Raw genomic sequence first — 15,854 nt, 5'->3', positions numbered from 1 at the left:
TACTCCTCCTTCCCCGAAAATTTGGCTGGTTTTTCCTCAGTTATTTTAAAAACTGTGGAAACATTCATGGATTCTCCACTAGTGTTGTGAAGGCTAGATGATGAAACATCCTGTTCGATTTGCGATACTTTGCTGTTGAGAGCTTCTATACCTCCTTGGAGTTCAAGTTTTAGGGTTTTAATTTTCCCCTGTACGGAATTCTCAATTTCCTTGACCTCCTTTTCTATGTCGGTCTTGACTTCCGCTACATCGCGACAGATACGAGTAATCTGCGTGTGAGCATTATCTAACTGAGTCTTGACACGTTTATCGGCCTCCTCTTGCTGACTTTTCAGAAGAGTAATTTCATTTCCCAACTTCATGAAATTATTTTTAACAGATTCATGAAGTTTGTCTTGAATAGAAGCGATTTTAGTTTGCGCAAGAGATAATTGAGCATGCGACTCTTGAAATTCTTCCTTTAAGCTTTCTACTTCTTTAAGGACTTCCTGAGAAGAAGACGGGAAAGCAAGTTTTAAGTCCTCCGCCACTTGTGATTTTATATCTTGCTTAATGGTTTCTAAGTCACGTGTTAATCTTTCATTTATTTCCGTAAACTTAGAATCCATTCTTTTGTTAGATTCTTTAAATCGTTTTTCAATTTCGGCACCTGCACTATTGAGCCTACGTTCCAAATTATTATTAACTTCTGCAAACTTTTGATCAACAGATTCTGTCAATTTTACAATGTTGGCATCATTAGCCTCCCTAAGTTGAGTGATTTTACGATTAGTTACTTCATTAGACTCCCTTAGTTGAGTGATACTACGATTAGTTACTTCATTAGCCTCCCTTAGTTGAGTGATATTACGATTAGTTACTTCATTAGACTCCCTAAGTTGACCTATACTAGCCTTAGTGGCTTCCAGGGCCGCGTTAGATTCTTTAAGTTGAGCTCCTAAAGTATTATTAGATTCAGCAATACTACGCCCGAGATTAGTGTTACTTTCCGTAATCCTGTCATTTAGACTGATTTTTAAAGCCTCAATGGCAGCTAGTATATTTTCCATATTAATGTCGTTATTTTCACAAAATGCAGAAAATACAATCATTCACTTCATACGTAAAATCACCATTATTGTCCAATGGTAAAGTTCAAAATTTCACCAACACAAAATATCAAACACTTGTGCATAAAATTAAATATCACCATTATTGTCCAATGGTAAAGTTCAATGTTTCACTGACATAAATATCAAAAATTTATATGAGACTGTGCATAAATATTATGCCTGAAACGTTTTACATAACAAGAGAAAGAGAAAGGAAAAAAAATAATCACTTGTGCCATAAACTTAATCAGAGTTCTGTGCCAAAAGTTTAAAATTTCGTCAAAGTCATTGAATTGATCTTCGTAAAATTTTAACACATTCACTGAACTGGAATTAACGTATGTACTATGCACTTTTATTTGAATTGGTAAGTTAAGATATCACTGATTTCAAAGTTAATTTTTATCACTTTACTCTCTTTAATCTGGCCCCAACGTCACGGGTGCCACTATTCACTACCTTCTCTCTGTAACAGGAACGCCCGTACTTCAGTTTATCGGAGAGCATGAGGAACGACAAGGCGTGTACGGCCCATGCTAAGAGAGTGAGAGAGAAGGGTAGTGAAAAAAAATTTCATGATTAAGTGGATCCTTCAGTTTATTCAATAGATATGCAAAGAATTATGTCACCTTTTACAGCTGAATCGTGGGGTTGTCCCTGAAGGCGTGGAGAGGACGTCGTCCTGCGGCGGCTGCGTCGTCTTGCGGTCGGCGTCGGCGTTGTCTTCCGTCGTTGGTGTTTTCTCTGTATTAGTGTTGATGACTCGAACCTGAGGCAGGAACGGGGAAATGTGGAGCTTCCACATTGGACGTCATGGGGCACTGGTGTGACACTTCTCTAAGGCGAAGCACGCCGAAATAGTTCCCACAGCAGCAAGGATAAAGTTAGAGTCACAGTTCCACGAGGATAAGATGGAAGGAATTATCGCATTTGGAATAATAAACAAATGAAAACAATCTAGGACCTTCCGAGGTGCAGTGATTAAGCACTTCATAAAGAAAATTAAATTTACCGGGTACAGTCTCTGCACTGTACTCCATGAGCACAATACACTTGTTGAAATAAATGACAGTCCAAGTTCTATTACGTCGTAATTTTTAGAAGATTATCACTGGCACTTAAGATCATACGTGATTCTGAACAGGTTATGATGGGAATTGGCATGGTTCCTCGGAAAGAAATCACGATACTGCATTCCACTGTCTTTAAGAGGGAATGTTGGCACAGTTTATTACGAACACAGTTCAACGGATAGACACAGTCTTTAAATGAAATGAAGATCGGCACAGTCTATGCTAGAAACACTGTCGCTGTTTTCACACAGTCTTTAAATGAAATCAAGGCTGGCACAGTTTATGCGAGAAACACAGTCTTTAAATGAAATCAAGGCTGGCTAGAAACACTATCGCTGTTTTCACACAGTCTTTAAATGAAATCAAGGCTGGCACAGTTTATGCGAGAACACAGTCTTTAAATGAAGTCAAGGCTGGCTAGAAACACTATCGCTGTTTTCACACAGTCTTTAAATGAAATCAAGGCTGGCTAAAAACACTATCGCTGTTTTCACACAGTCTTTAAATGAAATCAAGCCCACGGAGAAAGCTTTTAACACGAACGTTCTGAACTCAAGTATACAGCCGGACCGAGTGACGATTATGTCGCGACGTGCTTACTTGCACACACTCACTGAACTCACGGCTTACTGCCGACTCCCTTCACTCTCTGCCTACAGCACACTGCCGCTGCATACCGCACACTCTCTCTCTGCTTTACCCCAGGCTGGCGACTCGCTTATATTGCCGAAGGCCGGTGGGCGTGGCTACACATGTGGGCCCCAAGAAAATTTTGTATCTTGGCCATCTTCACACCGATTGACACGAAATTTCGGCTAGCAGCGTTCATTATTCCTGCCTGCAAGGTGACGTTATTGAAATATTGAAATTATATTTCGTTCATGCAGCAATGCTATGGAACACGAAGGAACCTTCTGCGTGACGTCGCTTGTCCTTGGCCGGTGTTCTAGAACATCGCGAGCTTGCTTGCAGCTCCCACTATGCCTGTGCGCTCGGCGCAAGTTTTAAATGCTTACGGCCGGGTGTTAGCGAGCTCCTCTTAATAAAAGAATGAAACGTGAATGCTCGTAGGGCGTTCCCGTTTCAATATACCGGGGAGTGGTGTGATTCCACCCAATCGACCACTTTCATCCTATTAATTTTGCCCAACATATCATCCGAACTCATAATCAGATCAATAACACTGCCTCCTTCGTCTGTAATATAAGTCATTTTCCCTTCCTTGTCGCCCTGCCGCCATCCATTAAGAATATACAAGTCACACACACACACCCCCCACATACTTCTAACAACTTCTGGCCGTAAATATTTCTCACTTTATCTTCACTTTTTCTATCTCCCGTCTTTACTCTCCTTCCCACTTTACCATACTCTGAACAAGAGCATCCTATTCTTGCATTTAAGTCCCCTAACAAAATCAGTCCATCCTCTTCGTACTTTCCACTAATAATATTTATTTCCTTTATCAGGCCATCAAAGAAGTAATCATTCGCATACATTGATCCCCTTGGAGGGTTGTATATAAAACCCAAACACACATTCTTTCTTTCCATCCCCCATTTCAAACCTAACCCATAAAACCTCTTCTTGCTCATTTTCTATATCTACAACTTGGTCACTTATTTCCTCTTTAACTAATAATGAAATTCCGCCCGAAGTTCTCCCCTTCTTTCCCTGATTTTTCTTCATTTTATTCCTTATCACGAACCCCTTCCAGGTTAGGTTTGTCCCTTCTTTTAGCCATGTCTCTAGGAGGGCCACTATATCAAAACTCTCCACCATCTTACAAACCTCTTCATTTCCCAACTTACTACCCACCCCTTCAATATTTAGCACGCGTATCTTACAGCCTAGCTACCTACTACCCTCCCCTACCCCCTCCATATCGCCCTTATTTTTATTTGCCTCAGCAGCGTTATTTAACTTACTTCTAGTTCTACGAAGCCCTTCTGTTTCCTCTCTGTTCTCTCCCTTCTTAACCGCCTTTACCGACTCCTTGTTCCCCCTCTCCTCCTGCCCTTTGTTTCTCTTCCCCCTTAGATCTTTCAGACTTACACTTCTAGTCCTGGTCGTTACCTCTCTCCGGGTACTTGCCGCCTCTTCCACTCCAGCACTTTCCGGTGGTGCACGACTGTTTATGTCTTGCTCCACTCTCTGATCGCCCTCTTCTTATTCCCGGCCATCTTCACTCTTGCCTCCTCTTCTTTTTTCACGCTGGTCCTCACTCCCCCTCTCGACAACCACCCTTTCTCCCTCATCCACCACCGAGCTTTCCTCTCCTCTTGCCACGCTTCTCGTTCTCTCTTCTGTAATCGTCTGTAAATTATTTTGGTCCATGTGTTGCAGCCTTTCCATTGACCATTCTCTTATCCAGCGGCCATTTCCCACCACCAACTTGTTTCCCCTAACGAAGGCTCTGAATCCTTGTTTTCTCGCACACCACATGTGTCTTCTTAGCACTTTCAACTCTCTGCTCGCTTCACTACCTATGTCCTGTCTCAACCATACCTTCTCTTCCTTTAAATTCCCTGCATTCTGTAGGATAGTGTCCACCATCGGGGTAGACATCAGCGTGAGCTTAATTGGTCTCACACCTCCACCTTTCACTCTACCCACTCTCTGAGCCTCATCAATATCTACTTCACTAAAATTTATCTTCATTCTGTCCCGTATCAAGTTCACTATCTTACAAACCAAAGCCACCTTATCTTCTTTCGCTGTTTCTTCAACTCCGTATATAAAAATGTTTTTCTCCATTCGTGCCTGGATTCCATCAACCATTTCTCTCTTTAGTTTCGCCACCTCCCCCTCCAGCACCTGGACTTTCAATCGCATTTTCTCCATCTCCGCCTCATTTCTCCCCACCTTCTCCTTCAGCTCGTCCACCTCACTTTTAACGCACTGTCGCAAGTCCTTTAGCTCCTTGGAATGGTTACGTATCATCTCCTTCAGTTAGTCTATCTGACACGCCTCCTTCACCACTTCTTTTAGAGCCTCTATCTCTTCCCACCCTAAAGCACCAATTGGGCCTGGCCCAGGGCTTAACTCCACTCCACCTATTATGAGCAGCGCTGATAGCACCACCGCCACCAGCAGCCCTGCCAACACTCCTACTTCCTCACCCTTCATCCTCTTGCTCAAGCCCGTTTTCTTCTTCCTCCTGCATTGCCAACTCCCAATCCTCGCTCGATAGAGCTCTAGCGCTATCCCCATACTTCAGCACACACTCAGCACATCCGTCCTCACTGCTTACTCGATTGAAACTGAGATTCTGATTTGGAGCAATGCAGTCGACACTACGAATGCTCTGCTAGTTGAAACACTTGAACCTCCTCTCCATCTACGAAGATAGTATCTAGCGGGGAAATATATTTTCAAGCTGTTTCAATACAGAAACTCATCAATACGCCACAATATATCGAAGCTCACTATCCTATCACTGACTACACGCTAATGGAGAAAGAAACGTCTACTGATCCTAGTGGATGAATTTGCCAATATATTTGGTTGCAGACGTATTATAAGTACTACAGATACTCATCCCAGTTTTAACTATTCTTAAGAACCTGGATATAAGACTAGAAACATCATTTGAGATCACTGTGAACCGCAACGATGTCAACAGGCGTGTTACCTGGCAGAATGGCCACACTCCCGACATATCTACACAGATGGATCAAAGGACTGTAATACAGTGGGTAGGTAGTGCTTATATCGTCCGACTCGTTGGCTGAATGGTCAGCGTATTGGCCTTCGGTTCAGAGGATCCCGGGTTCGATTCCAGGCCGGTTAAGGGATTTGAATCGCTTCTGATTAATTCTTCTGGCTCGGGGACTGGGTGTTCATGTCCGTCCCAACACTCTCCTCTTCATATTCACACAACACACTACACCACCAAAGAAACACGCAATAGCGATTACAACCCTCCATATAGGGTTGGCGTCAGGAAGGGCATCCGGCCGTAAAACAGGGCCAAATCCACATGTGCTCCCCAGTTCGCACCCGCGACCCCACAGGTGTACGAAAAGCGGTAGGAAAAGAAGAATATTAGAAGAAGAAGACGTGCTTATATCGATGTACAATCAGGCAGCTATTGCAAATTCAAGCTACCTCCAATAGCATCTATATTTACGGCCGAGCTTACAGCCATTTTGGGGTCCCTACAATATGCTGCAACTCGTCCTGAGTGGTTGATTGTGATGTTGTCCAATTTCAGGTCAGTATTGCAGAGACTGCAAACCATTAACTCACGGACAACATCCTTAATTCTCGTACACGAGATTATTGCAGTGGCACATCGAATTGAGATACAGGGGAAGAAAGATTCATTTGTTTGGGTAAAAGCCCATTGTGTGGATTCCCGGGCAATGAAGTAGCAGACAACGCAGCACGATCAGCTGCCGCTGAAGGCCAACAGACATACACTACAATTCCAGCATCGGATTACACCTCCTTGCTTCGACGACAGCAATTGACGGCGTGGAACAACGAGTGGCATGATACCTCCCAACAACGTGGAAAACACTATTCCACTATCAACTCAGATACTCCTAACGCACTTTGGCACCATAAGCTTTCAACCAGGGTAGTAATACGAATGGCGGCGTATAATTCTTTTCGCGCACTGTAAACACTTGAAACACCGTTAAACTCGGATGTTAATTTTGCGATAATTATACGGTCGGGATGCGTTTCCATGAACTTTTCAGGTACATTTAACAAAATAGTCTCCTTTTCACTTTTCAGAGGTTTCCCTCTCTAATGTTTTTTAACATCTGTGTAGCCACTGAAGCGAACTGAATCAAGTTCGTGCACTCTTGCATGCGTACGTGCGTGATCTCGCAGGCCAGCTGCTACAACGAGCAGATATCGGATGTTTAAGATATTGACCAGTATCTTTGAGTAATCGATAAAACGTTTTCGTATTTAATATTTTAAATTTCAAGCTTCCAGTACCAGCTTACTAACGTTATTCTCTGGTTAGAAAGATTTTTAGTGTAGGAGACAAAAAATAGAATTTCATATAAGGATCTTTAGGTATGGGAAATTGCGATTGTGTGAACTGTATTTGATAGACCCAATCTCCAAGAAAGATGCACTTTAACTTCTTGATATTGATTATAATAGTAATATCCGTATGATTTTGCTTACAGATCCGCAGGCGGAATGGCTCAAGGCTATGGATGAAGGCGATCTGACCACGTTCGAGAACATGCTAAGGCACGATAGAGTGGATCCTCTATACAGATACCCCGAACGGGGAACCTGCTTGGAGATAGCTTGTAGTCAGCCCAACAGAGGTGAATTCGTCCGAGCGCTGCTCAAGAAAATCAAACCGAGCGTGAACACCTTCATCCCAGAACCCATTCACTATGCAGCAAAGGAAGGAGCGGACGACGCCATGGCAGAACTTCTTAGTCACAAACAGACTGACGTTAATGCTGTCACCAACGAAGGAGAAACACCCCTTCATTACCTTGCGAAATATTATGAACCAGACAAGAGATACAGAAGATGCCTCAAGTTACTACTGGAACACCCCGACATTGACATAAACAAAGCCAACAATGATGGCTATACAATTATACATCAGGCTGCAAAGAACAAGAATCAGGAGATGGTTGAAGAGATTCTGTTGAATTGTAGGAACGAACTAGATCTGGACAGCCAATATGGACATGGAGAAACCGCTCGTATATTCTTAACAAAAACGTATCCAGACTTGGTTCCTGCATTCCCGTCTAAGAAAAGTAAGTTATATTCAGCATACAGCAAGCAGTTATTGTATGCTTTTAATAATCGTCAGAAAGACATATTTAGAGGCTTGCTGCAACAAGTTGATGAGGACGGGGACGCTGTCTTTGATCCTAACTTTCGATATGGGAAACCTTACAATGAAACTTGCTTGGAAATGGCATGTAGGCAAAAAGACTGTGGGTTTTTCATTGAGGTATTATTAGAAGCTGGTGCAGATCCAAACCAGACGACTCCTAACACTAACACGGCTCCAATACATGTCGCAGCAGAGGCTTTGAATTACAAAGCACTGGATATTTTGCTTAACAATGAATCTACCAATGCGAACGCTGTCGACAACAGAGGTTGCACTGCCCTAGATTATGCTGCTAACAGTCCTGCACTTAAGGTTCCGTCCCCATCAAACTCACAAGACAATTTGCCTGAGGAAATGGAAGAGAAATTGGAACATTTCAGAAACTGCGCTGAACTTTTAAACAATCGTAATGTTATTCCTGTAAAAGGGGTTATAGACAAGAACTCGCCGATATCCCAAAAAGTTGTGGATATACTGGAAGGTTTAACGGAGATAAGCAATGAAGACGTAATAAGTGAACTACGAGAACATCTCCATAAGAAGCAAGCCGATGATTTCATTACTAAATTTCACAATTGCTTGATAAATGAACTAGATCCTCACAAACATACCTTCTTACAGCTTGCAATTGAAAATCGTCTGACAAAAGTTGTTTCTGAACTACTGAACAACAACACAGATCCAAACAAAGTCCCCGATAAGGGAACTCCGACACTCATCATGGCAGTTAAACAACAAGACACTGCGATCCTGAAACTTTTACTAGATGTTCACGGTATCGATGTCGATATAGCAGACAGAAAAGGTGACACTGCCCTTCATCATGCTGTAAGACTGCAGAATTTGGATATTATGAAACTTTTACTAAGTGATACCGGTATCGATGTCGATATAGCAGACAGAAAAGGTGACACTGCCCTTCATCATGCTGTAAGACTGCAGAATTTGGATATCATCAAAGCTTTGTTGAACCATGGAGCTGACATCGCCCAGGAGAATGTGCTAGGGAGGACACCTCTACCAGCCAGTTCATTACAGACACTTCTGGATAAGAGTTTGAAGACAAACGATAACTTTTACCCTGGAAGTCAAGATTATGAAGTAATATTTGACTATACATTACTGACTGCTAGTAAAACTGAGTCTCAAAGAACTGCAAGACCAAGTGGACAAACTGAGTCAGAAGGAACTGCATTACTGACTGCTAATCAAAGTGAGTCTGAAGGAACTGCAGGAACAAGTGGACAAACTAAGTCAGAAGGAACTGCATTACTGACTGCTAATCAAAGTGAGTCTGAAGGAACTGCAGGAACAAGTGGACAAACTGAGTCAGAAGGAACTGCATTACTGACTGCTAATCAAAGTGAGTCTGAAGGAACTGCAGGAACAAGTGGACAAACTGAGTCAGAAGGAACTGCATTACTGACTGCTAATCAAAGTGAGTCTGAAGGAACTGCAGGAACAAGTGGACAAGGCTCAGTGACAATACATATGTATTGTAACCAGCAACAGAATCAGACGGTTCCAGCTTTAAAAGCTGAAACTGAAATTCTTCATTATATTAGTAAACATCGTGAACAGTACAAGCATCTCTTAAATCATCCCGTGATAAGTAGCTTCTTAAATTTCAAATGGGACTGTGTAAGTTATTTCTTCTATATAAACTTTGGCTTTTACGTTATATTCTTCATAATTCTAAACTCTTATATAATATGCAGTCCCACTCCTAACGTTGGCCCTGAAGTCAATAACTCGCCACCAATGAATTGTTACTTCATTGGCCCCTCAGTCACTGAGATCATATCAGAATATCGAAATTCGACAAGAAAGTTTTCAGAACGCAAATGTTATCAATTAATAAAGAACCAGTATCTCAATGAATCAGCAAATCATGAGAATGTTTTGAACTGTTCTGAAGTAATGAACCATTGCCTCGGTGCCGAGAGTTCGAAATTCATCGACGTAACTCAAACTGCCGTAGAATATGCTGACAAGTGTGTGGGTTTGTTAGCTTTTTTAGTCTTTTTTACTGGTATTCTAGTATTCAGAGAGCTCTTACAGATCTTCACGTGTGGTTGGAGCTATTTGAAGAATATTGAGAATTATCTAGACATAGGAATTGTATCAATAACTATCACCATCATGAGTCTTCAAACCAATGATCCATACATAGAGTCGTATCGTGTGTTCGCTATTCTCTTGTCTTCCTGTGAACTTATTCTGTTGCTAGGGAGGGAGCCATTCTTCTCTTATAATATTGAAATGTTGAAAACAGTAACCGGTAGCTACATGAAACTGTTCCTTACATTTCTCGCAATCATTCTTGCCTTTGCCCATTGTTTGCACATTGTTTTCAGACAAGACATGAACAAGGAAGGTGTCCACTCAGTTCTATGGACTATCTGTAGAACTGTCGTCTTCATGACGGGGGAATATGAAGCCGATGACCTGCACTTTTCCTCCATGCCAATAACAAGCATTACTGTCTTTTTGTTGTTCATCTTTTTCATCTCCATTGTACTGTTAAATCTTCTAATCGGTTTGTCCGTCAATAATACAAAAATGATAGAAGAACGATCGGAAGTTGTATGCATAACATCAAAAATAGACTTAATCTATGGCATTGAAAATATGATGTTGAGATTTCACAATTGTGTTAAATGTCTTAATAGATTGACTGAATCAGTAATTCTATTTCCTAAGGCAGATGAAGATAAAGTAGTGATTGCTCTCCAAAATAAGGATGGCGAATTAAAAGAGAATCCGATAGACAAGTCAGTTTTTCGAAAAGGTATGTATTCAAGACTTTCGACCCTGAGAGAAATTTTCAGAGACAAATGTTGCTTGATATGTAGAAAATGTAGGAAATGCAGGAAATGTAGGGGTGAAGGAAATCCAAAAATAGACAAGAACATTTTGGAGAATGCTCTGAAAATCATCAGTAGCAATTATCAAACTAAAATGTCGAGCAATGAAGGAAAGAATTAAACAAAAACTTCAGGACATGTTAAACAGCCTGGACTCTTTCACCCTTGTTCAGTTTACGAGCTCAGCACCAGAAGGCATTCTACTCTTCTGCGCCCTCTCACTTCGGGAGCCGAGTCTCTGTGTGACTGGGAATCCACGTCTCTCGCAAACAAGAGAACTGTTGGTGTTGGACCACACCGACTGCAATTCATACATCAAAAATAGTATATTTTGCTGAAAGGAACATTGTATATCGAAGGCATCGATTACTTTGAAACTTGGTAGAGTGATCAATTAGGACACGCGGCCTCAACTCAAAGGTAAAGCGGGCAGAGGACGAGGTCAACACATTCTGTGCTAGCGAGCGGGCATCGAGACACCACTATTTATTATAGTGCAGCAGCAGCAACTGACACGTGTGCCTGGAGTGTGGTGTCGGCTTGTGTATTGTAATTGAAAGAATGCGATGAGATTCTAAAATAAGTATTACTTCACTGTATTCAGTTTTCCTTTTTTCCTTAATGTTAACAAAAGATAGGTAAATAGTATAATTGTAATAATAAGAGTTGAGTAATTATAAAGTGTAATAAGAGGTAGTGATCCTGAATTGTTAATGATGACAGCATGTAATTATTTATAAAATTCTGAAATATGCTTTGAATATATTTCGTATAAAAACAGTTATAAATCTGGATCCTTCGCTGAATGGTCAGCGTTGAGGCATTCGGTTCAGAGTGTTCCGGGTTCAGTTCCCGGCCGGTCGGTGATTATAATTCTTCCGGCTCGGGGACTATGTGTTTGTGTTTGTCCGAACACTCTCCTCTTCATATTCAGACAACACAGCACACCACGCTACCAACCAACACAGAAACACTCCTCCACATACTATCTGCGTCTGATGAGAAGTCGTGGCAGCTTGTAGGTACCATACACTCTTAGCTACAAACATCAGTTGTGACAAACAATACGACCTCCTGCACAACTGCACTAGCAACCTGAAACTTCACGACAGCGCCTCAATTCGCAAGAGGCACCGCGGACGGAACAGATGTTTATTGTCAGGCCTTGAGACTTGAGATTGGCGCATGCGCAGCAGCAACTTAGTGCACAAGACTCGCCGCGGACGGAGCCGATGCTTATGGTCAGGCCTTGAGACTTGAGATTAGCGCATGCGCAGCAGCACCTTAGTCCACAAGACTCACCGCGGACGGGACAGATGTTTACAGTCAGGCCTTGAGACTCGAGATTGGCGCATGCGCAGCAGCCATATTTACCTCTCCCACCTCTTAACACACATCTGCGCGACTTCTCGTCAGACGACCATAGCAGGTATGGCGTCAGGAAGGGCATCCAGCCGTACAACAAGGCCAAATCTACCTGTGCTATACAGTACCCATTCGCAACCCCACAGGTGTGGAAAAAGCGGCAGAAGATGAATAGCAGTTACAGAATAATTCATCTGGCTGAAAATGTTTCGTTTGGAATCAATTGATTTTATTTGCCTCTAATGTAACGTGCACTCATTTAAAACTTCCCACATCGAATAAATGTAACGGTCCTCATTTTGGATTTTTTGTTCTCATTGAGGGAAAATGTGTCAATTAAGTTTTTGAGGGGGAAGTTCAAACCCACTGGTGACTCACTCAATTTTGATATGCCGGAACCTCCCCGAAATTGGAGGTTCTTTTACTCAATAAGACACCCCCCCCCCCGGCCAAAAAACATTTATTCGAGGTGTGAGAAGAAATATAATGAAGGCACGGTTTAATAAATGTCTGCATTAGTGTAAGGTTAATTTTCTCAAGCATGAACAATGCAACGGAACATAGCGTTGAGGACATCACAACATCGCAGCCGTTGTGTAATTGCAAGTGAGTGGTTCTAAATAGAATTCCGGTAGATTCCTCGCTTGAGATTTAAAATGTTTAAATGTTGAAGACATTTCGTAGCATAACAGGGGTCCCCATGCCACGAAAAACGTAAAATTAAGCAATTTCCTCAATCGTGCCGAAATTTGAAGGACTAAAGAGCCCGGAAAGGTTTCAAATTGTCAGTCTTGCATAGCTCTTTCAAACTAAAAATTAAAAAATTCGAAAATTAACTTCCGGCCTAAATGCAGTTCCGGTAAATCAGCTTAAAATCGCTTGTTTCTTTAAGTTACTCGTTTCCTAGCTTAATTAACTCAAATGGTATGGTCACATGCGAAGGATGGATCCTGATCGCATACCCAGAGAAATGCATGATCTGCAGTAAAAATATTCAAGACCATGAGGGTGGCCAAGAATGCGATATATAGACATGGTGGAAAACGGCATTCAGCAACGAGGAGGGGACTGGGACAACACTGAAGAAGGAGAAAAGTACAAAGACAGAAGTTGGTGGAGGGGCTTCATTCGCTGACCATTCATACAAATGGAATGACGTAGGATGTGTATGTGTGTACATAATTCATTATGTAATGTGTTCTTTGGTTTAATTCCCTCAGGCATTTTTTTTATATTTGAAAAATGTCCGCTTAACTGAAACTCTGCAGTGACTTACATTAGCGCTCGTAGTGGTAGAAATAGAAAAACTGCTAATCTAATCGACTGGATAACGATGATTAAGAAAAGCATTGTAAAATTTGGGAATAAATAAATAATAGACTATATTCTCATAATTTTTATCATATTTTTTACCCGAAATTCGTAACTCATGCCCTTAGGACGTTTTAAACATTGATTTCCTTGGCTAAAAAACTAGAACAGTGGATTTTTAATATAAATCTACATTTAAATGTAGATGACCTACATTTTACACTACATAATATTTTAATTTTCATTATAAGCGATGTTGTTGTTGTGTGTTTGAGTCATCAGTCCATAGACTGGTTTGATGCAGCTCTCCATGCCACCCTATCCTGTGCTAACCTTTTCATTTCTACGTAACTGTTACCGTGTTTTTGTGGTAGTTAGAGGTGAAAGAAGGTGCGGGGGGGGGGGGGGTGAACGGGTCTCAAACTACGAAATTAAAGTTAATTTAAAAATTAACAAGGTTATATTTTCTTAGCAAAATCAAGAAATAACAATATTGGCAGGTACAGAGTAGCAAGTCAACAAAGGTACAATTACAGTATTTACAGGATTTGGGCTTCGAGCCCCGAATTCAGAATTCTTGAGCAACTAGCTCAACTTTACCTCAAAACAATATTTAACAGAGGGGCAGAAAACCCCATTCATGCCCAGGAGCACTTGCCCTGAATTACACAGAAAAGCCTCTTCGAGGTATACATACTCAATTTTCAAGAAAGAGCCACTCGCTCTCAAAATTTAAGCCTATCACAGGTCACACCAAACTCGACCTTCAAGCTGTCCTCTAAGGACATAAACACAGGGGTAAAATACCCAACCTACTGAGGCCTATTAAGTGAGCAAAGGTTAATTACATGGCCTCTAAAATACCAATTTGAGAGGAGGCGAACTGCCCTCCTAATACATTTGTTTTACCGGGCGAGTTGGCCGTGCTCGTAGAGGCGCGCGGCTGTTAGCTTGCATCCGGGAGATAGTAGGTTCGAATCCCACTATCGGCAGCCCTGAAGATGGTTTTCCGTGGTTTCCCATTTTCACACCAGGCAAATGCTGGGGCTGTACCTTAATTAAGGCCACGGCCGCTTCCTTCCAACTCCTAGGCCTTTCCTATCCCATCGTCGCCATAAGACCTATCTGTGTCGGTGCGACGTAAAGCCCCTAGCAAAATACATTTGTTTAAAACCTAATCTGGCTCTAGGCCGCAAATGCAAGGGCTAATCCCATACTAAAGAGGTGACTTTAGAAAGAAACAAATTTACATTACGTTAAGGAAGAATTGGTTGAGAAAAATAAGTTCACCTCAAAACAATATGAGTGGGAGCTCGAGAGGGTTAAGCACTCTCTATCCCGATATGCAGTTTAAAAGATAGAATAGATACTAAGTGTCTTTACATTTTAAGGAAAGGTTACATTATGGAAACACTTCGGACCCACCCCGAGAGTTAAACTGCTGAGCTAGCAAGAAAAGAAGTTATTAATCGGCCATTACCTTGTTGTTGACTGCTGCCGAAGAAAGAGGCGCTTCCCGCCCCCTGCTATGTACTTTACACACTAAAAGATGGAACGGAAGTGGCCCAGAGACCCTAAAATCAGCAGTTTATATACTCTCGCGGAAAGTTCGAGGCGTTACCGGAATGAGAACACCCGCCCGCAATCTTTTATTGGTTAGGGATAAGCAGCATATTCAAGTTGGGGGAAGATACATCAGATTGGTCAGAAATTAATTAAAGAAATTCGGGATTGGCTAAATACAAAACAAGGGGAAAGAGAGGGGTATACAGCCAACTTAAACAATAACAGAAAGAAATTTAACAAGAAACAAACTTTGGAAATAAAAATTTCTCCAAAAAAAAGTTCTTTCACTTCGCACTAGGGTGCACCATTGTAGTTTTTCAGTAGTGTCCTCTAGAAGAGAAAGTTCACACTTCTCACTACAGGTAAAACAAAAATACATCAAAAATGACACAGTTCAAAAACTCCAAAATTTCCAAGTAGTGACATCTTCTGAGAAACTTGAAAATTAATACCGTAGATAAAGTTCAGACTTCCTCCAGTAGAGGAGTTTCAACTGGCGCAACTTTTAAATAAGCGGCGTGGAGGTGTACCGCCCGGTACAGACCTCCCTCCCCCAAAAGTTCCTCCAAGGGGTGACACAGAAATTTGTTTGAAAACAAGGTCCAATTTATGATGTTGATATGGAGATTAATTGCAGAGGCATTTATCAAAATTGTTGAAATTTGATTTGATCCCGTTTCAAAAATTCTTGTAGTAACAGCTGAAATAATGTCTTTATGTTTGTAGAAGTTGAATTCAGAAGGAAAAT

The 15,854-nt window shown here is 41.6% G+C and overlaps 2 protein-coding genes across 2 annotated transcripts in view; both read left to right on the top strand.

Annotated features, from left to right (window-relative positions):
• Window positions 1–13,704, top strand: part of LOC137502711 (transient receptor potential cation channel subfamily A member 1 homolog) — a 63,260-nt gene extending 49,556 nt beyond the window's left edge. Inside the window, exon 4 of the mRNA XM_068229709.1 lies at window positions 7,318–13,704. Within this exon, the coding sequence (XP_068085810.1) occupies window positions 7,318–10,985 (3,668 nt within the window). The 3' untranslated portion in view covers window positions 10,986–13,704. The remainder of the gene's footprint in view (window positions 1–7,317) is intronic.
• Window positions 1–15,854, top strand: part of LOC136883529 (transient receptor potential channel pyrexia) — a 434,219-nt gene that overhangs the window by 349,356 nt on the left and 69,009 nt on the right. The gene's annotated exons all lie outside the window — the stretch shown is intronic.

This window comes from Anabrus simplex, chromosome 11, assembly GCF_040414725.1.
Source record: "Anabrus simplex isolate iqAnaSimp1 chromosome 11, ASM4041472v1, whole genome shotgun sequence".
Lineage (NCBI taxonomy): Eukaryota > Metazoa > Arthropoda > Insecta > Orthoptera > Tettigoniidae > Anabrus > Anabrus simplex.
This window is presented reverse-complemented; position numbering and strand designations above follow the sequence as displayed.